The following is a 22,500-nucleotide window of genomic DNA, read 5'->3' as shown; positions in this document are numbered from 1 at the left end:
TAAAGAGCCTGAGATAGGAGGATGCTTGGCATATTTCAGGAATAGCCAGGAGGCTCGTCTGGCAAAGGATGAGTGGACAGTTGCGAGAGTAGGTAAGAGGTGAAGTGAGAGAGATTGGGGCAGGGAAAGGAGGCAGACCAGGGTGGGCATATAGACCATTGAAATGACTTTGACTTCTGTTCCCGGGCAGATGAGGAACTACTGGGGACTTCTGAACAGAGGAGTGTCACGATCTGACTTTAAGTGGGCTGCTTTGATGGCTGTGATCCAGGCAAAAGATGATGGCAGCTGGACCGAAAGGATAGCAGGGACCTTGTGAGAAGTGGTTGGGCTCTGGGTTCATTTTAAAGTAAAAACTGATAGGATTTGTTACTTAGATCTCCCCTTACCACCACCATGTTATTATATAGAGTGAATGGCGGACAGATTCCTTCCCATGGTCTATTGATTCTTAATTGAATTCTAATACATTTTAATTACTCGCCCAAAAAATAACTCATTTTCAAGGCAAATAAATGAATAGACTCCTGACCCAAATCACTGGTTCTTTCTAAGCATAAATTTAATGGTCGACTGCTTGCCATACAAAAGACACAAAGGTCTTTTGGACCCCACATAGCATAGAACTGTCTTTGCTTTGAATAGGCTTTTGGGGCAAAATGACATGTGCTGGACTTAAAGCTCACAGTCTAGCTGACAAGGTAAATTTCTGGACCAGAGACACCCATCCACACTCACATACTCTACACACACACAGAGATCCCTAAAAGTCATGAGAGTTACAACTGGAGTGAGCCACTGTCTCAGATGGGTGTGCGTCCATATGCAGGTGTGTCGAAGGGATGGCCGAAAATAAATAACTGCTATACAGGCCTGCCTCAGAGATATCGTGGGTCTGGTTCCAGCCCACTGACATAAAGCGAGGATCACAAGGAAGTGAGTCGTAATCTTTTTCTGGTAGAGGGTCTTGCTCTCAATTTGTAAAATAAAAAAGCAACATCTGGGAAGCACAATAAAATGAGGTATGCCTTATTAATTTAAATTTTTTTTCCTTTATTGATTTTAGAGAGGAAGGGAGAAGGAGATAGAAACATCGATGAGAGAGAACGATTGGCCGCCTCCTGCATGCCCCCCACTGGGGATCCGGGCCCACAACCTGGGCATGTGTCCTGACTGGGAATCGAACCAGCAACCTCTTGGTGCGTGGGTCGACGCTCAACCACTGAGCCACACCAGCCAGATCTCCTTGTTAATTTTTAGTATAAATAGATGTAAGTGGTTAGAGGAGGAAAAGATGGGAGATGATTGCTTAGCAAGGGTGAGATGTGAGCTAGGACTAGAAAGATCAGTGGGATAAAAACAGGTGGAGATGGGGAAACCAGACATTTTTGTGGGTTTCTTCTCACTTAGAAGTGAGAGGATTTGGTGCCTTCTCCTAGGCTTCCCTATTTAGGGGAGGATCTGATGTTAGGGAGACCAGTCTTAGCAAGCTGTGTCACTTCTACTTTGAACCATTAACTTGAAGTTGACTAATCTACAATTGGATTAGCTACCAGGCCCCAGTTTAGTGGTGTCAAGCTATGCTCTTCTTTTTTGGATGGTTCTGGATGGAAGAAAATATTCTTGGACAGATCTTGAAATTAAAGTATTGGGTGTGTGCTCCATATCTTGTTTCTTGTTTATATCCTTATACCTTGACCTTCCACTAGTCTTCCCTCTCCTCCACTCCATTATACTCAGTTCTCCTCTAACGTAATACATATGTTTCTAAAAATCGCGAAGTTATGCAAAGTCACATAGCAACCAAATGGTTTATGGGAAAAATGTAGGGTTTAGGGGCACAGACGACAAAAATTTCATCAATGCCACATAAACAAGAATATGGGAACTTGACAAAAACAGCGGTGTAATCTTACACCTCTCAAATAATTAAGAAATATATCAACACTTCAATAAAGATGGCACCATACCTTGAACAAGACCTGAAGTTTACTTGCAGACATGAGCCGCAAAGGGGCTGCAGCTTGTGCATCACAGGGAGGTGGTGGGAGGGAGGTTATCTGAAATTGGAAGGAAAGTTGACACAAACACCAGATGTGAGTGAGTGTAGCTCATAAGACACTCAGTGAACTGAGGCAGCTGCTCACTGTTTGAGAGGGCTGTGCATTTTATATATTCCCATGTGACTTGTCACCTAGGTGCAGTTTTGTGCATTCACCTAGTGTTTCTTATAGGCAAAATCCTGCAGAAGCAAACAAAAAATTCATATGCTCAAACTGGTCCCTAATATAGCAGTGGTATTGGAATACATTCTCATTTTCAAAATGAGTATAGTGCAACCAACTAACTGTACCTTGTTTTATCTTGATTGATTAGCACCCCACTTTCCCCCTATTTTATCATTCTTTCCCATCCTCATAATATGCAAAGATAATCTTATTTTTACAAAGACTGATTAGAACATCTGTCAAACAGATCATTGAACTTATTGAATATTGTCTATTTCGGGGATGCTTGTCTGGGATGTGGAAAGTTAAAGGGGTTCTGAAGCCATGGATTCTCCCCTTATACGATTTCAATATGAGGACTTAAGCACAGACATTTGAAGCAAAACAAAAGTTTTTAACAATATATTATAGAATTAATACATCAGTGCTGAAGAGATAGGGTAAAATAGTGTTAGTAAGATAAGACTTCGTAGAAGGTATACATTTTGATCCAGATCTTAAAGTTGTGAACATGAATTAGAGAAGTAAAAAGAAGAGAAAGAAGTCCTAAAACCCAGAGAGAATGTGGTAATCCCACAGGGTTTCATTTTTCTTATGGTGGCACCAGAAACTGCACTGAGAGTCACCAGGAACCAGAACTCCAAGGAAAGGGGAAAAACTCTCTCTCAAAAAAATAAGTAAGTAAAGACCCAACTTTCTAGCTAGGGGACTGAAAACAAGAGCCAGCAGCAGGTAACAGGAAGGTACCAGAGAGATCACAGACAGAAACCTCAGGGAAAGTAACCCCATAAAGTTGTTCATGACCACCTTGACTCATCCCCCAGTCTGGAAGGAAAGGATCTGAGCCTAATCACTGTACCAAAGAAAAATATCAACGTTTTTATAGGATTTAAACAAACCCCTTAGAATCATAATATAATATTCATAATATCCAGGATACAATCCAAAGTTACTTGGTATAACAAGAACCAGGACAGTCTCAACTTGCATGGGAAAAAAAATCTCAACATCAATGTTGAGATGACATCTGATGGAGCATCAGAGAAGTTCAGTTGGTTGGAGCATCGTTCCCAATACACCAAGGTTGCGGGTTCAATCCCCAATCAGGGCACATGTAAGAGGCAACCAAGGAATGCATACATAAGTGGAACAACACATTGATGTTTCTCTCTCCCTCCCTATCTCTCTCTCCCCCCCCCCCCCCCCCGCTCTCTCAAATAATTTTTTTTTTTTAAAAGAAGAGAGAAAGACTGGGGAATTGGGGAGAAGAGCCTCAGGAGCCTTGTGGAACAATAACAGAAATACTGACATTCATGTCATTGAAGTCCCAAAGGAGAGGAAAAAATATCTGAAGAAATGTGAATACCTCCCAAGTTTGGCAAAAGACATAAACTTACAGACTCAGAAAGCTTCGTGAACCCCAAACAGGATAAACCCAAAGAAATCCATTCATAAACTGTTGGAAACAAAAGACCAAAACTGTGAATTTTTTTTTTTTAATTTTATTTTTGTTACAGATGTTTCTCCTTTTTTACCCCATTGGCACCCTCCTCCCCATCCCCCCCACCCCGTCCCAGGCTTAGTTGTCCATGTCCATTGGTCATGCATACATGCATATAAGTTCTGTGGTTTATCTCTTCCCACCCCCACCACCCCTCTTCTGAGGGTTGTCCCCATCAAAATACCAACGACATATTTCACAGAACTAGAACAAATACTTCAAAAGTTCATATAGAACCAAAAAGTCCCCGAATAGCCACAGCAGTTTTGAAAAAGAAGGACAAAGTAGGTGGGATCACAATACCAGATATCAGGTTATACCACAAAGCGACTGTAATCAAAAAAGTTATTTTTAAGGTGACAGAGAAAGATGATATAAGGGAAAATGATGACACATTTTTTGGAGGCCAAAGTGAGTGAAACACTTTTTTAAAATTATTGATTGATTTTTAGAGAGAGAAATATCGATCTGTTGTTCCACTTATGTATGCATTACTTGGTTGATTCTTGTATGTGTTCTGACTGGGGATTGAACTCACAACCTTGGTGTATAGGTATTGTAACCAACTGAGATACCCAGCCAGGGCTCTAGAACAATGTTTTTAAAGTGCTAAAAATTATTAACTCAGTTTTTATATCTAGCAAAAAAAAAAAATCTTTAAAGGTTATGGGTGATGTGGGCTCTCCGTTCTTGGGTTTGGCAAAGAAATAATTCAGAGCCAAGAACTCTAGTGTAAGAGGAAGTTTATTTAGCGCGCAAAATGGAAGTACACTCAAAGAGAAGGTTAGAGTGGGCTGCTCGGAAAGCAGCCTTGACCTTTCACAGAGAAAGTCACAGAGGCAGAAGATGTGAGCCAGCTGGACTGTGTGGACTCAGGAAACAAGTTAGAGGCAAAAGAAGGGCCCTTGGAACTTAGGAGGAAGAAAGCAAAGATACATGCCTGAAGAAGGAAGATAGGGGCATGCTCTAGAGAGAACGCATGTGCATGGAATCCTTTGCCTTAAGGGTTTTTTGTCTGTTTTCTAAAGGCAAGAATTTTAGGGGGCATCTCAGGGGAAGATCTCAATAGATACTCATCAGCTTTTCAGGTTTGTCCTTTCATATGCTTATTCATCAAAATGAGCAGTTAGGGTCAGGGTTGTGGTCTCTACTGATAGGTTGGTGCTAGGGTTCTTGATCAGTGCATCTGGTCCTGATGTCAGCCATGGGGCCACTTCATCTGATTTTGCTGTTTTCTGCGCCTGGAGCTGAAACACAACTGAAGCCTTGGTGTTATCTCTAACTGGACCAAAATTCTGTCTCTGTGGACAACAGACTGGAGGCTTTGTTCCAAAGATCATCTGATGCTGATCAGAACCTCATTGTCCTGAGGGCTTAATGCTTAAGGGAATGGTTGTGCAAAGGAGAAGGAGGCAGGTGAGTCAGAGCAGGATGAGACCAGTTTGAACCAGCTGTCTCAGTTTCCCCGGTTCAATTGCCAAGGAATTTTTCTTGGCTTCTTACTATCCTGCCTCCGAGGTAAAAGACATTTGCAAATGAGGGAGAATTCATTGCCAGCAGAGCTGCTCTGAAAGAATTGTTAAAGGGAAATGATACTGGAAGGAAGCTTGGAACATCAAGAATGAAGGAAGAGCAAAAGAAATAGTAAATATAACAGACTATTTTTTCTCCTCTTGAGTTCTTTGAAATATATTTTATACGTGAAAGCAAAAATTATAGGATCGTCTGATAAGGTTTTCAGGTATGTAGGTCTATATAAGACAACTTCACCGTAAAAGGCGGAGGGAAAAGGGACCTATATGGGTTTTTACATTCCACTTAAAGTGGTACAACTTATATTCTAAGTAAAGAATTGTCATTCTTAACTATGAACTAGTATACAAAGACATGTCGAAAACACAGTTAATGTAATTAAATAATTTAAAAATGTTCAGATAACAGAAGAGGGCAAAAAATGGGAAAGAGGAAGGAAAAACAAGGAACGAACAGAAAACAGATAATAAAATGGTAGGCCCACCAAACAGATCAATAACTAAATTAAATGCAAATGTATACAGTCTAAATGTGTATAGCCATGTGTTGCATAATGATGTTTCAGTCACCAAGGGCCCACGTATACAGTGGTGGTCCCAAAGGATTATAATGGAGCTGAATTTCTTGTAAGGAATAGGAGGATATGTGGTTCAGGAGGAATTTTTTTTCCCCCTTTGACAGGAGCACTGTCTGTGGACTTGGCAATGGATTCCCTGTCACTCACAGCACCCCAGTTTGAGTGTGCTCATGAGATCCCAAGCAGCCAGCCACTGACCTGTTTCCGCACAGAGGAGCCTGTCCCCCCAGATCTACATATTCAGAGGGCGCTACAGCCTCCCAGGTCTAGCTTGATGGTGTTCAGAGGACATGGCTGTAAATTCTTGAGCACCTAAGATCCTGTACCAGGACACAGGCCCATAGGTGCTACCGTCACCAGTACTCAGTGCCACACTGCCACTTGAGTAAAAGCTTTCTGTGGTAGTGTGGGGCCAGCCTGTCTCTGTGCTTTAGAAATATTTTCCAGGTGTAATGATGCAAAGATAAGTTTTATTTCTTCCATCAGTTCAATGCCAGAGAGAGCCCTTTTTGCCAGATAGGGTCCATGGAACCAAAAACAAATTTCCAAAGTCCAAATACTGAATCCTCTCCACGTTAAACACCCTCTTTTTATGGATGCCGCGCATTTCCTGAATCTGACCGCTGCTCCAATATGCAATGGCCAAAACCACGTGGCCATGAGAGTCCCCTGTGTTCCTTTGTCTCTCCATCTGGATTTTCTTCCTCCTGCTGACCCCCAGGCCACCTCTCAGGCCACCTTTCATTCCCTCCTGACAGTCACTGTTATGACGATCTCTGCTGTAGCCAGTTTCTCCTCAGTATGTCCAGTCAGTCCAGCCCACACCCCTGTTCATGGAGCAGTATTGACAGCTTCAGTGTTCCGTTTCTGACCCTGTCGGAGAGAAGCAGAGTGGGTGGGACAGTGTGTGTGAAGTCTCCAGTCGAGCACAGTAATGCTCTGGGCCTTACATCTCCCCACTCCTCACTCGCTGACTCCCCCAGAGCAGCCTCCAGTCCTGCAAGCTCCATTCGCTAAATGCCCTGTACAGGCTACCATTCTTTATCTTTCATCCCGTATTTTTACCATACCTTTTCTATGTTTAGATACACAAGTACTTACCATGGTGTTATAGCTGCCTACAGTATTCAGTAGAGTAACGTGTGCAGGCTTATATTCTAGGAGCATCAGGCTATACCATGTACCCTAGGTGTGTAGTAGGCTAGACCATCTAGGTTTCTGGAAGTGCATGAAGTCACCTAATGATGCATTTCTCAGTGTCTCTCCATCATTAAGCGACACATCTTGTACCCCAATTACATTATCAGAATATATATTTTAAATGATAAAGCTATAAAATGTCTTTAAGAAACTCACTTCAAATATAATGATATAGATAGGTTAAAAGTAGAAAATGGCAAAAGGTATACCATGCAAACACTAATCAAAAGAAAGTTAGAGTGACTATATTAATAGCAGAAAATTAGACTTCAGAGCAAAGAAAATTACTAGGGATAAAGAGGAACTTTACATAATGATAAAAGAGCTAATTCACTAAGAAGAGATAACAATCCAAAATGTGTATCCACCTAACAACAGTGCTTCAAAATACCTGAAGCAAAAACTGGCAGAACTGAAAGGAGAAATAGACAATCCATAATTATACTTGGCAACTTTAACACTCCTCTCTCAGTAATTGATAGAAATATTGGACAGAAAATCAGCAAGGATATAGAAGAACTGACAACCAACTGGATCTAATTGATATTTATAGAACACTCCACCCAACAATAGCACGAGCCACATTCTTGTCAAGTGCACATGGAACATTTAGCAATATACACTATATTCTGAGTCATAAGAGGAAACTTAATGAATTTAAAAGAATCATACAAAACATATTGTTTCATTTCTCTTTTTACCTTTGCCAGCCTTGCTAGAGGCTTATCATTTCTGATGAACGTAAAAAAAAGAAAAAAGATAGAAATTAGTAATATCCAGAATGCTAGACCTCCAAAGACTTTAAAAGGATAATAAGGGAAACTACACATATTTGACAACTTAGAAGTGGTGAATCAGTTCCTCAAAAATCACAAACTATAAAAATTCATCCAAGATGAAATAGATAACCTGAATAGTCCCATAACCTGTTAAAGAAATTGAATTTATAATTAAAAAGAATAACATTGAAGGAATCGGTACTGAAATTTAAGACTGACAATAAAGCTACAGTAATCAAGACTGTGAATTGGCAAAAAGATAGACACCCAGACCAGTGGAAGAGAATAGAAAGCACAGACTCACACAAGTGTGGCCATTTGATTTTCGACAAAGATGCAAAAACAATTTAATAGAGAATGAATAGTCCTTTTAAAAAGTAATGTTGAGCCTGGCTGGTGTGGTTCAGTGGTTAAGCATTGACCCATGCACCAAGAGGCCGCCAGTTCGATTCCCGGTCAGGGCACATGCCCAGGTTGTGGGCCTGATTCCCAGTGCAGGGCATGCAGGAGGCGGCCAATCATTGTTCCTTCTCATCGACGTTTCTCTCTCTCTCTTTCTCCCTCCCTCTCTCTAAAATCAATAAAGAAAAAAAAAGTGATGTTGGAAAAATTGGACATCCACATGCAGAAAAAATGAGCTTTGACCTAAAGTTCTTACTTACCTTACACAAAAATTAACTCAAAATGTATCACAGGTGTAAACTGTAAAACTTGAAGAGAAACTCTTCATGACCTAGGGTTAGGCAAAGAGTTCTTAGAAATGAGAGCAAACTTTAGATCCATAAAAGAAAAAGTCACCTGGACTTCATCAGAATCAAAACCATTGTTATGCAAAAGACACTTAATGCTAAGGAAAATAAATGACAAGTCACAAACTTGGAAAAAAGATGTACAAATCATATATCCAGCAAAGGACCTGTATCCAATATACATAAAGAACTCTCAAAACTGAACAGTAAAAATAGCAAGGAATTCAATTTAAAAATAAAAGACTTGAACAGATTCTTCACCAAAGAGAATGTAAAGATGACAAATAAGCACATGACAACTCGTTCATCTATACTAGCATCAGAGAAATGCACGTTGAAACCATGACAAGATAGCATTCCACACCTATTAGAATGGCTATAATACAAAATACTGACAATACCAAATGCTGGAGAGGATATGGAACAACAGGAACCTTCATATGTTGCTGGTGGGAATGTAAAATAGTGCTGCCAGTCTGGAAAACAGTTTGGCAATTCCTTATAAAGGTCAGTCAGTATACACTTAACCATATGACCTAGAAATCCTTCTAGGTATTTGCCCTGGAGAAATGAAACTTACGCTCATACAAAAAGCTGTACACACATATTTATAAGCAGCTGAATTCATAACAGCCCCAAACTGGAAACAACTCAAACACACTTCAAAGGATGAATGGATAAAGTATAGTACTTTCATATCATGGACAACTGATACACCCAGCAACTTGGATGGATCTCAGAGGCATTATTCTGAGTGAAAGAAGCCAGACTCAAAAGACTATATACTGTATGATTCCATTTATGTGGCATTCTCGAAATGACAGAACTGTAATGATGAAGAACAGATCAGTGGTCATCATGGCTAGAGAATGGTGTGAATACAAAGGGGCAGCACAGGGGAGTTTTGGAGGTGATGGAACTGTTTCTCATGGATGTTAACGTGTTAAAAGTCATGGAACTATACCCCTCTCCCCAGTCAATTTTACTGTGATCGTTTTAAAAATAAAAATTAAAGAAAATTGAATTTCTGTGACCTGTTGATAAGATGTAACTGCTTAAAGGATAAATGTCTTCAAATAAAAGGTTATATTTAGAGACAGCAAAAGTTGCATTTATACAAAGAAATTATATGAATTAAATATCCAGCACTGAGGTCACCATCAGGTGAGTCCCAAAGCTGCCAAGCTGAAAACAAGGCACACCTAAATAGATGTGTCACCTGGAGTCCATGCTAAGCTTTCTACACCAGCTAAGGACTCTGCACCAAGGGGAAAGTATCCAACCATGACCAAAATCTCTTTTAAGGGTACAAAACATTAATATTCTCATTGCTAAGGTAAAAATAAAGGCAGATCTTTCTGAAGCCTAGCTTAAGAAATAGATGAAATATATTTGGGCATCATTGTCAGGCCACTCATACAGGTTCTAACCATTTAAATAAGAATGTAAAGCCTTAAAAACATGCCAGTGTTTTGAATAGGCAAATCTGGATTTGGGAACAATATGAGATTGTTGGTTTGTTTACAACAGTAGAGTTCAGGGAACTCTGCGTTGTTCGTGTGTACAATATACGTAGACATCTATTTTCTTTTTCTTTCTTTTTTTTTTTTTAATCCTCACCTGAGGATAGTTTTCCATTTATCTTCAGATAGAGCAGGGTGGAGAGAGGGAGAGGGAGAGAAACAGAAACATTGAGAGAGAAACATCAATGTGAGAGAGACACATCGCCTGGCTGCCTTCCGCATGACTCTGACCAGGGCCAGGGACCGCACTGCAACCAAGGCACGTGCCCTTGACTGAAATCAAACCCGAGACTCTGGTCCGTGGGCCCATGCTCCAGCTGCTGAGCCAAATCAGCCAGAGCAACATCTATGTTCTTAAACTTACCATTTTTCTGTCTTATTTATTGTTGGGAACGTGGCATCTTAGAGAATCTCAGTTCTAATTTGTTTTCTCTATCTCGCCGTAACCAGCATCCTGGAACCCTTTTCAAACATACTACCTCCTGTCAGTTAAAGGTGATGATTTTAAAAACAAACAGACTACACATATGAAAAAAGCAAGTTTCTAAATTTTTGTAATAATAATTGAAAATGTAAATTAGTTTCAATCATGTTTCTTTTGTTCTCCTGGTTTAAAATTACTGGTTAAGGTTATTTTACATTCACAACTGTTAAACAGTGTATCTAAGCAAGGCAAAATAGATTACCCTGGAGTCATATTGGTGGGTAGGACCTCCTACAGGCCATGGATGACTGAAGTCTCAAGCTGCCTCCAACAGCTTCTGCCCACCTATGCTAGCCCTAAAGGGAACAATAAAGATATTTTCTTTCCTTTTACTTTATTTTACAATGGTTGTGAGTGTACACCATTTCATTTTGGGCTTAGCAAATTCACATCCTCATCTTCAGCTATGATGTACCTACCAATTTGCCCATTTCATTTCTTCACAGAACTAACTGGCCTATTTGGAAAGCATAGGACTGTAGCTCCTACATTCTGGATATACTTTGTATGATTGTGCTGGCATTAAAAAGTGTTCAACGTTGTCCGGCCGGTGTAGCTCAGTGGTTGAGTGTTGACCCATGCACCAAGACTCTGGTTTGATTCTCGGTCAGGACACATGCCCAGACTGTGGCCCGATCCCCAGTGGGGGGCATGCAGGAGGCTGTCAGTCAATGTTCTCTTATTGATGTTTCTCTCTCTCCCTCTTACTTTCTCTCTCTCTAAAATCAATAAAGGGAAAAAATTTTAAAATAAAGTCTTCAACGTTGCCCTGGCCAGTGTGGGTCAGTGGTTAGAGCACCGGCTCCAGCACCAAAGGGTCGAGTTTTCGATTCCCAGTCAAGGCGCATGCCAGAGGCAACCAATCGATGTGTCTCTCTCAAGTCATTGTTTCTCTCCCCCTCCCTCTCTCCCTTTCACTCTATCTAAAAATCAACGGAAAAAAGACCCTTGCGTAAGGATTAACAACAACAACAACAAAGTGTTCAATGCTACATTCTCTGGGTGAGACCCCAGACCTTACCCAAAGACATCCCTTGAGTATTTACACTTTTATCTATTTTATTTATAAGGTGGCTCTATTAAAGTTATCTATGAAAGTAAGTTTTAATGTGGGTAGAGGGGCCTAATATATTGTGATGGAAGATGGTTTGACTTTGGGTGGTGGGCACAGTACAATATACAGATCTTGTATCATAGAAATGTACACTGGAAACCTATACGATCCTCTTAACCAATGTCACCCCAAAAAATTTAATAAAAAAGAAAATAGTTTTCATTACTAAGAAAATGTTTGAAAACCATTCCACCTGGTCAGATGAAATTCACAGATAACAAGAGTTTGAATTTTTAACCAATCATCTCTATTTTCCTTCAGTCTAAACTTTGAGTGTTGCTAACAGACACATTTGACTGATTTCATGGTTTATTTACTCAATATTGGAACAATGTTTATTGTATACCTACTATATACCAGTACCATACTTCAGCAAGGTATATTACTTTTTTTTCATTTTGCTGGTTGCAAAACTGCTGAGAAATGGAGTCTAAGTCAGGAAAGAGGAAGAATAAGGGTATGGGATTATCTGCATCTGAATCATTGAGCACCACAGTGTGGATATCACAGGCGCTGGTGACTCAGTGAGATGGGGGTGAGGGGCAGCGACAAATGATTTGAGAGAAACAGACCTGCTAGAGCTTAAACTGAGACACTTCTGTTGTAATCATTGAGAATTACAGAACAATTAGAGCCGGGAGGAATGCCGAAGAAACAAAAGACACTTTTTCATGTCAATGCAACCTGCCAAGGAATCAAGCAAGATGCAGGCATAATGTAGGCTTGGGAACTAAGGAATGTTTCCTTGTTGATCCTTGAACTTTCTGTTCAAACGCCAGATAACGTATGATAGAGCATGAAAGATAAGACGGAAAAGCAAACAGTAAAGTAGGATCTCAATCTGTTGAGGCTGGAATGAAGCCTATCCCAGGAGCCTGAGGACAATTTTTAAAAGGGGAGAGAGAAAAAAAGTTAAAAAGAGAACTGTCATATAACCCGGGAATTCCACTTCTGGACATTTATCTGAAGAAACCGAAAACACTTATTTGAACAGAAATATGTGTCCCTGTGTTTCTCGTAGCGTTATTTACAATAGACAAGACATGGAAGCAAGGGTCCATCATCCATAGATGAATGGATAAGGAAGATGTGGTATGTATAAACAGTGAAACACTACTCAGCCATAAGAAAGAATGAAATCTTGGCCGCCATCAACAAATCATCAAACAACAAGTGTTGGCGAGGGTGTGGTGAAAAGGGGACTCTAGTACACTGCTGGTGGGAATTCAGACTGGTGCAGCCACTATGGAAAACAATATGGTGTCACCTCAAAAAATTAAAAATTGATCTTCCATTTGACCCAGTGATCCCACTTCTAGGAATATACCCTAAGAAGCATAAAACACCAATAAGAAAGAATATATGTACCCCCATCTTTGTAGCAGCACTATTTACAATCGCTAAGATCTGGAAACAGCCCAAGTGCCCATCAGTAGACGAATGGATCAAAAAGCTGTGGTACATATACACAATGGAGTACTACGCAGCGGTAAGAAAGAAAGATCTCTTATCCTTTGAGACGACATGGAGGGACCTGGAAAGTATCATCCTAAGTGAAACAAGCCAAACAGAGAAAGACAAATTTCATATGATCTCACTTATTTGTGGAATATAATGAACATAACAGTTTGAGGAATGGGGTAGTCCCAGAGACGCGGAAGCGGGGTACAGACTGACAATCCCCTAAGGAGTGGGGAGGTGGGGGAGGGATGAACCACAGAACTTATACGCATGTGTGCATGAACAGTGGACATGGACAACAATCTGGGGAAGGGGCAGGAAGGGGAGGGGGAGGGGGGAATCAGTGGGGGAAAAAAGGAGAATCATCTGTAATAAAAATTAATCAATAATAAAAAAAATTAAAAAAAAAAAAAGAAAGAATGAAATCTTGCCATTTGTTTCTACATGGATGGACCCTAGAGGGGTATCATGCTCAGTGAAATAAGTCGGACAGAGGAAGACAAATACCGCTTGATGTCTCTTATATGTGGAACCTAAAAAACAAAACAAATAAACAAAATAGACTCATAGATACAAAGAACAGACTGATGGTCGCCAGAGGAGAGAGAGTTGGGGAGATGGGTGAAAGAGGTGAAGGAGATTAAGAAGTACAAACTGCCAGTTATAAATAAGTCACAGAGATAGAACGTAAAGAATGGGGAATATAGTTAGTAATATAATAACTGTGTACCAGAGACAGGTTACTAGACTTAATCACGGTGATCACGTTGTAAGGTATATAAATATTGAATCATTGTTGTACACCTGAAACTAATATGTCAACTCTACGTTAATTAAAAGGGGGGTGGGTAGAGAATGTTAGTGGGATATATTATCAAAGGGCTTCTCATGCCTGGAGACCTAGATGTGTAGCGCCTGGGCAGGTGCATTGCTTGTGTTTTTTGGATTTTTCCAATGTAATTTCTTAAGTCTCAAAGCTTTCTAAAAAAGAGTTACAGGAAATTACCGTTTCCTTTTAGGTGAAAGTAGTTGACCAGGAACACACTCATTGCTTTTATTCCAAGGAAAGTTAGTCAGTTTGCGTTTTGTTTGTTTTTACACGTTTTTTATATAATGGTTTGTTTCCTATTGAATGTAGAAGGTGGCCTAGGTGAGCTTTCAGTAGGAAAGATCAGGTCTTGAATACAAGCAAGCCTAGTTTCTAATTAAACAAGTGTCTAATACTGTAATTTCTAATACATTTTGAAAAGAAAGGGCAGGGAGCAGCCAGACCGGTCTTTGTTGGCTCTGTTTTTGTAGTGCTAGTATCATTTTAGCAAGTTGGAAGAATTTAGACAATGAATTTGTGAATTACATGTGCATGCACATTAATACACTTCCTTTGTTCCTATTTTTTCATTGTTTATCAAAATGAACTTGCTGACATTTGAAAGATATTCCTACAATGACTTGTTACTGAATGGCTTCTTATATAAAATATTATGGGAGCCCGGCCGGTGTGGCTCAGTGGTTGAACGTTGATCCATGCACCAAGGGGTTGCCAGTTCAATACCTTGTCAGGGCACATGCCCAGGTTGTGGGCCAAATCCCCAGGGGGACATGCAGGAAGTGGCCAGTCGATGTTCTCTCTCATCGATGTTTTTGTCTCTTTCTCCCTCTCCCTTTCTCTCTCAAAAAAAAAAAGAAAGAAAGAAAAAAATTAACAGAACTTATATGCATGTATACATGAGCAATGGACATGGACAACAAAGCTGGGGACAGGGCGGGGAGGGGGAGGGAAGGGATATCGGTGGGGGAAAAAGGAGAAACATCTGTAACAAAAATAAATTAATTAATTAAATTTTAAAAAATCATTATGGGACATCTACCATGAGTCTTTGGCTGTATAATGGGTTTCAGGAACTAAATTATGTTAATTTCCACTACCTGAAATTTCCTATAGAGAGTCCAAACCACTGGATTCCTTTTTCTTATCTCATATTATGATAGTGACTAGTAAGAATAGGATGTCTGTGGCCTTAGAGCCTAGTGTCCATGTTAGAAGTAAGATATATGGATTTATTTAATCGACTGAGTTGGCTAGGACAGAATAACTGTCAAACGTAGTCTGACCAGTAGAATTGAATAAGAACACGAACTAATGAAATAAGAAGACGAGGAAAAGGTGTAAATGTTAGGTCTGCTTATGCCCACTGTATTTCTGTTCCATCACACCATCGATTAGAAAACACACCACTGATTTAGCAACAGCTTTTCAGGGAAAAAGAAAATCATTAGCAAGGACAGCAGTTTAGCCAAATCTTTGTTTCAGAAACATTGAAGTGCAACGATAAGTGTCTTAGAATCGAGGCAAGGGTATTACAGAGCATTACACTTACATAGCTCAAGTGAATGGATTGCAGACCGTGTGCCAGGCAGTGCCCTTGTGCCAAACACTATATGGATTATCCTATTTAATCCTCACAATACTCCCATGGCTGTTTCACAGATGGGGAAACTGAGGCTTGTAGAGGTTAAGTGACTCATCCAAAGACTCTGCCTACAGTACATGTCAGAACCAGGATTGGAAGCAGAGTCTGTCTGACACCAGAAACCACAGTAAATCAATTTTCATGTATTTACCTTTTTTCGTTAATGTCAGACATTATACCAAAAAGAAAGACTAAGAACAGCCAGTAAAGGCCTCTCCCAGCAGAAACACAGAAGCAAAAACAAAAAACACCATTTCTTGAATACTTCTCAGCATCATTTTTATTTTATTTTATTTTTATTGATTTTAGAGACAGAGGAAGGGAGAGGGAGAGAGAGAGAACATCAATTGCTGCCTCCTGCATGCCCCCAACTAGGGATAATCAGAATAGCTAGTTCATTTGTTGAAGATCAAATGGGACAAAACATAATGCAAGGGAGATTGATCCGAAAACTAGAAAGTGTCAAATGGATATTAATACCTCATGCTAAACTTCATTATACCTCTCCTTTAACATAGTGTGATTTAACACATATATAGCATTCAAGAAAGCCCTGTCATTCTCTCTCTCTCTCTGAAAATCAATGGAAAAAATATCCTCCAGTGAGGATTAAAAAAAAAAAAAAACATACTGTTTGGCTTTGGCTTTTGAATGAAGTTCACCAAAATTTAAAAAGAAAAAAGAAACAATAAAGTTCTTGCAAGTGCCTGTTTGGTTTATTTCAGGAAACCTTCAAAGGCAAGTGTTCATAGCTAATAAAGAGTTACAACACCAGTAATTACTTAGCACTGGCTATGCAAGTACTAATACTAAGTGTTTCAATCCTGGCTATGCAAGTACTAATACTAAGTGTTTCAATCCTCATAACTGCGCCTTGAGTGAGTTTTCACCCTCTTTGCAAATAAGAAAGGCTACTTGGCCTCTGAGCCTGTTTTTTCATTTGTAAAGCATAAAAGGAAAGCTTCTTTATGTTGTGATAGGAATTTCTAAGTTCAGATGAAAATTTTTGAGTACATGGAGGTCTGTGTAGATCATAAAATTCACTTCTAAGAACTCAGATTTGACATCTTTCCAATCAAAGGCACAATTTCTGAACGGTGTATCTTATAATGAAGGTAAACAAAAATTATAAAGTTAAATTGACACAAACATTGGATCCCCAGTGCAACAGTGATATATATTGGGAAGCATTTTATTTGGCTTAATTTCTCCTTGCAGCCTCCACCTCTGGCCCCCAGCCCAGTGCCCTTTGCTTTGGTTCTGTGCTCCAACCACTTGGACTTATGGTGGGCTGTGTCCTAAATGTGGCATTACCATAGCCTAACTGCATGAGTGAGGTACCAGGTGCTATGAATGGACTGCTTCTCTCTGGTACACTAAGCAAGTATTTCAGGTTGAAAACTAGCCACAAAAGAACCGATTAACACAGAGAATGACATAGTTGAGAGTGCATGAATGAAAAGTGGCATATTAAAGAGATCAAGGGGCTTGGACACTGAAAACCTGGGATCAAGTCTTGGCTCTGCCACTTACTAGCTGCATGACCTAGGGCAAGTCCCATAACCTCTTTGAGTCTCAGCTTTCTTATCTGTAAAATGAGGATAATCAGAATAGCTAGTTCAGTTGTTGAAGATCAAATGGGACAAAGCATAATGCAAGGGAGATTGATCTGAAAACTAGAAAGTGTCAAATGGATATGAATACCTCATGCTAAACTTCAGTATGCCTTTCTAGCATAGTGTGATTTAACACATATATAACATTCAAGAAATCCCTGTCATTTTAAAATAGCATGAATATATGGACTTTAACATTTTTAGCTCAATTAATTGTACACTAGCATTTTATGCCAAGATGTGCAATGTCATTTGGCAATAAAAATCTATAGCCTTCTTGATTCTAGCTATGAACTGTCATTCTAATTTTGACTCCACCAGTTTTTCTAAAAGGTTTTCAAACTGACCACAACTACCCCGTTCACTGACCAGATCGGGGATCACGAACAGATGACTTCACCTTGATGAGCGCTGTAAAATAAGGATAATAATCCTAGTTTCCCTCCCTACCTCACAGAGCTGTGGTGAGGATTGAATGCTTTGGAAAGTTTAACATACCATACAAGTGCAAGGGACACGAATAAAATATGAGTATGATTATCAAAGAACTCTGTGTAGCCTCTAAAGCATAGAAATAATTCTGTTAGAAAACGGAAGGTAAACATGCCATTAAAAAGTTATGGAGAGTAGCATTCATCCTAAATGTAACATCAACTTATTTATAAGTAGCTAGATACATTTATTTTAGTAACTGTTAATATTGTTTATCATAAACCCTTAGGGCAGTGGTTCTCAACCTTCCTAATGCCGCGACCCTTTAATACAGCGACCCTTTAATACAGCTCCTCATGTTGTCTGTGGGCGTACCTGCATGTGGGCGGACCCGCCCGGAGACGGATAGAGGAGCGGTGTCTCGGTTCCTAAGACCATCGGAAATATATGTTTTCCAATGGTCTTAGGCGACCCCTGTGAAAGGGTCGTTCGACCCCCAAAGGGGTCGCGATCCACAGATTGATAACTGCTGCCTTAGGAGGACTAGTTATTAAGATATTAGAAAACTGACCCAATATTCTAGATGTCAGCTTTGCCTATTTTTTGTGGGTAAGAGTAGGTGGGAAGTGGTAGAGCATTTTTATTTTAACAAGTCAGAGATATTTGGGATTAATTGCCAGGGACGAAGGACCAGTGGCTCCTTTTGTAAATAAGAAAACAAAATCAAGTTGTAGTTTTCAGTTTAGTTTAGATCTAGAAAGAAACCCAAGAAATGACCTAATCCAGGAAACCCTTTTTTCCAAATAAGATTTCATGCAGAGCCTCCATCTATAAAACAGATAAATGATATTTTTTATCAATATAGAGGTCTATTTTAACTTTATAACATTTTTCATTTCTCAGTGAGAACACCAGTCAGTATGTTGTGGTCTTAAATGTCTTAAAATTTGGTATGCGTACATGCGAATGTACCTGTTTTGAATTTTTTACAGTGGATATGTACTTTAATCAGTGAAATCAGAATCAAACATTTGGAGAAGCCTTCTAGGTGCACTAATGAAACCCATTTGAAAAATACCAATGTAACTCGACTCATCAATACCATAGATGTGGAGGTTGTTGAAAGTGTAAACTATAGAACTTCATTATCTCCACATTTTGCTTCTTGATATGGTAGTATTAATGACATTGATGAATCTGAACACAGTTGACTACCTCGGTACTTCCAGATTTCAAGAGTTTCTCCTACTTAAACATAAATAAATATTTCTAGGCCATCTCAATATTCCAATGGAATCCAAGGTGTAAACCGTTATTTTGATACAATTGTTTCTTCTGGCTTGAAATTTGTGTTTAAATTTTTCATGGTGTTACTACATGCTTATATATAGGACGGGACAAATTCAGATCTTTTTGCGTTTTTGTTTTTTGGCATGGGGTCAACCGAAAAATACAACATTTTTAAAAAAAGGAAGGCTACTTTTAAAGGGAGGGTAGTAAATTCAAGGTAGAGTCCTAGAATTGTCCTCTGTCCCGTGGAAGCCCTCGTGGCCAGTATTTGGATATTTCCACATCTGTAGTGTTAAAGCAGCCGTCTCCTAGGATGGAAATTGCCATGTGCAGAATGCGACCAGTGGCACTTCCCCTAAAAAAAATAAATTACCCGAAATTTGCAGCACATTCATATTCAATTTCATCACAGCAGATGCTCATTAGTATGTTGTTATTAATTGGTATTCACTTTAGGTTTTGTTTAAAATGAAGATAATAATTAGGTTTTAATTACTGCATCATTCGTGGGGGAGGGTTGTGTGTGGGGAGAGGGAAAGTGAAATGCCTCTTAACGCACTGAAATATCTCCTAATGCTTATTCAGCAACGTGTGTTGCCAAAGACTTTGAAAATAACTTCATCTTTACACACAAAAAAAAATAGGACTGGGATTCTGAAATGAAGAAATTGCTGTGTGTGTTTTTTTTAAGCCCATCGTTATCAAGAACCCGCTGTAAATTGTCTACTTGATGGACATACTGAATCGGATGATAATGTGCACTACCATTCTTCCCAATCAAATTACCAAAAAGACTTCTTGGAAAAGTAACCCTCACGAGCGGCTGATTAATGAAGTGGTGGCAATATTTTGTATTAGAACTAATTGAAGTAATCCAAATAAGTTATTTCTGTAGCCTATGGAAATGATTTCCTTTGCAAAGAAGTACAGTTGGCAAACCAGTCATTTTTTCACCCACTGTTGTTCCATATTTGCAAAATAGCTAAGTTAATATAGATATTTAAATAAAATGGGTAGAAAACTAATTTAATTGAGTGGCAGGGAACACAAGGAAGCTTATCTCAGCCTTTTCATAATCAAGACTAATAATTTATATGAGACCTAAAGGTGTATGGAAATTGAGGGGCACTGGAATGCTAAAGGCATATCTTTATTGAAACACTAGAAATAGCAGTTTTTAATGCATTCATTAAAAGGACATTCATGTTCACGAGTTTAAACATAGTCCTTAGATGAGACTTTCTGGAACACCTGTCACAGACATCGCATTGGGTTTTCCGACTATGTGTAAATCCACCCCTCCAAGAGCTTGCAGTCTAGTTGGGTTCTGTCATGTATCCACTATTACTGGGTGCCAGCCATGGTGCTGGGTGCTTTCCATATGGTATCTTGTTATATTTACAACATCCCCGAGAGGTTTATTAGCCTCATTTTCCCGAGGAAGGAAAGGAGATGTGTGTAGGTTAAGCAATGTGTCCAAAGTCACCCAAACCTTTAAGTGGTAGAACTAACTTTCAAGCCAGATTCGGTCTCACCCCAAAGCCAGCCTACCAGAGTGAGATGCACACAGGAAATATTAGAAATCATTTCAAGGGACTAGTGTTGCGTCTCTAGGCAGTATGTTGAGGCTCAGTGAGAGGTAGGAGACAGGTACTGTGAATCCCTCCCTTCCACAAACATTGACTGAGCGCCAGCTGGACGACTGACTCTGGCCTAGGTACCAGCAGTGCAAAGGGGAATCCACATGGTCTCTGCCCTCAGAAGCTCACGTCCAGGGAGATGCGAGGGTGATCTGGGCCGGAGGGATGTGGTGAACCATGGGGACCCAGAGGAGGGGTGACTGGGTCCGTCAGATGCAAAGTGAGCAAACAGAAGCATGGAGGCACAGCAGGCTTCCCAGATACTGATGACTGTGAGGTCTGAGGAGGGAGGTAAAAATCAAGTCAATCTTGAGGCAAGGCTGAAGGGATGAGCCTCAAAGGAGGAGCAGAATTACTAGGGCCAGGGCGCAGATGACGACGGTAAGAGCACATGGCCTGCCTGCCTGAGCAGAGGCTGGTAAAGAGGGGGGTGGGGGATGTGAGGGCGATCTGGCTGCGACATCTGTCACCCCACTGATCGCCAGAGTTAATTCTGCTGATCTGGCTGGTTAGGTGGGTGTCCCCCTCCTCCCTCACCGATCCATGTGTGTCTCTCACAAAACTGCGCACTTGGTCAAAGAGGACGACCTTCCCTCCAGAGGAGAGGACCGGTCTTCGGTCAAGGGCATATGAGTAGCTGTGCTCCCCTGCTAGGACCTCCAAACAAGCTCTCAAGAGCGGGGTGGGTATGTGGCCAGGCTGGTGGTTGAGGGGCATATGGAGAGCTCCAGAGTGGGCCTTCAGGGGTGGAAACTCGATCCAGTAGATGGTAAGGATGCTAGGAGGGATTTTTCCTCAAAGGCAGCTTTCCATTTCTAGACGTGTACCTCATGGTCTTTGTCAGGGCTAGAGGGTATCGAGTTCCGACTCTGCTTCATGCTGTGATGCCTAGAATCAATTCTAGCCTCACCTTTTTTTGCAAAGTAATGGGGTTTAATACACTGTCATTGTATTTTAAAATTACGTTGGTGTGGGTTTATTTGTGCCCGTAGTGGAAGAATGATGTTTAATGCTCAAAAAGTACTTTGGGGGCAGCCCACTTTCCTTCCTGGTTTGATATTGTTTAGGCTTAAACCAAATAAACTTGATTTCTATGAATATATACCAGTTGATGAGTTAACGCAGGAATTGCATGTTCTAGATTGTACGAGGAATATAATTGGAGTTTAAGATTTGGCTATGGATAATCTCTAGGGACATGAGCCCAACTCTTCATTTCTTAAGGAATTTCACTCAGGGGCAAGTTATATTTATTTTCAAGTTGATAAAGAGGTAGTTTCAGCTAACTTTTGCTCTGTCCCTACAAAATCGGGATGGGGAATGGGGGCTGGTTACATTGCCACACAAAAATCTTAGAAAGCTAAAGGTCTGTGTATTGCCAAAGTAGTTCAAAAGAAAGTTCAATGGAAGTCAGTGCTGCAGCCACATGGGAATAGTTGGCAGCTCCTACTAAAGCTGAGCATTGGCTCACTCCTAGGTATTGAAATCAACAGAAATGTACACATATGTGCTTCAAGGACATGTACAAGGATATTCACAGTAGCACCATTCTCAATAGCCCCCAAACTGGAAATGATCTAAACATCCATCATCCGTAGAATGGGTAGATTGTGATGTATTCATCTGGTGGAATAGTCAATGGCAATGGGAATAAACAAACTCCTGCCTGGCCGGTGTGGCTCACTGGTTGAGCATCAACCCATGCACCAAGAGGTTGCCAGTTCGATTCTTGGACAAGGCACATGCTCAGGTTGTGGGCTCGATCCCCAGTGAGGGCATGCAGGAGGCGGCCAGTTGATGTTTCTCTCTCTCTCTCTCCCCCTCCCCCTCCCCCCTCTCTCCCCTCTCTCCCCTCTCTCCCTCTCTAAAATCGATAAAGAAAAAATATTTTAAAAAACAAAC

General features: G+C 40.3%; 1 protein-coding gene across 4 annotated transcripts in view; it reads left to right on the top strand.

Moving 5' to 3' along the window:
• The window catches only part of POLA1 (DNA polymerase alpha 1, catalytic subunit), a 321,724-nt gene that overhangs the window by 227,335 nt on the left and 71,889 nt on the right, over positions 1-22,500 (top strand). Inside the window, exon 37 of one of the 4 annotated variants that reach the window (XM_036270526.1) lies at positions 191-233. The exons of the other annotated variants lie outside the window; for them this stretch is intronic. Coding sequence (XP_036126419.1) covers positions 191-194 — 4 coding nt within the window. The 3' untranslated portion in view covers positions 195-233. Of the gene's footprint in view, positions 1-190; positions 234-22,500 lie in introns of those variants that run through there. 4 annotated transcript variants of the gene reach the window in all.

The sequence above is a fragment of the Molossus molossus genome, unplaced genomic scaffold (genome assembly GCF_014108415.1).
Source record: "Molossus molossus isolate mMolMol1 unplaced genomic scaffold, mMolMol1.p scaffold_m16_p_2, whole genome shotgun sequence".
In the NCBI taxonomy this organism is placed as follows: domain Eukaryota; kingdom Metazoa; phylum Chordata; class Mammalia; order Chiroptera; family Molossidae; genus Molossus; species Molossus molossus.
The sequence above is the reverse complement of the archived record's forward strand: the minus strand, read 5'-3'. Positions and strand labels throughout refer to the sequence as shown.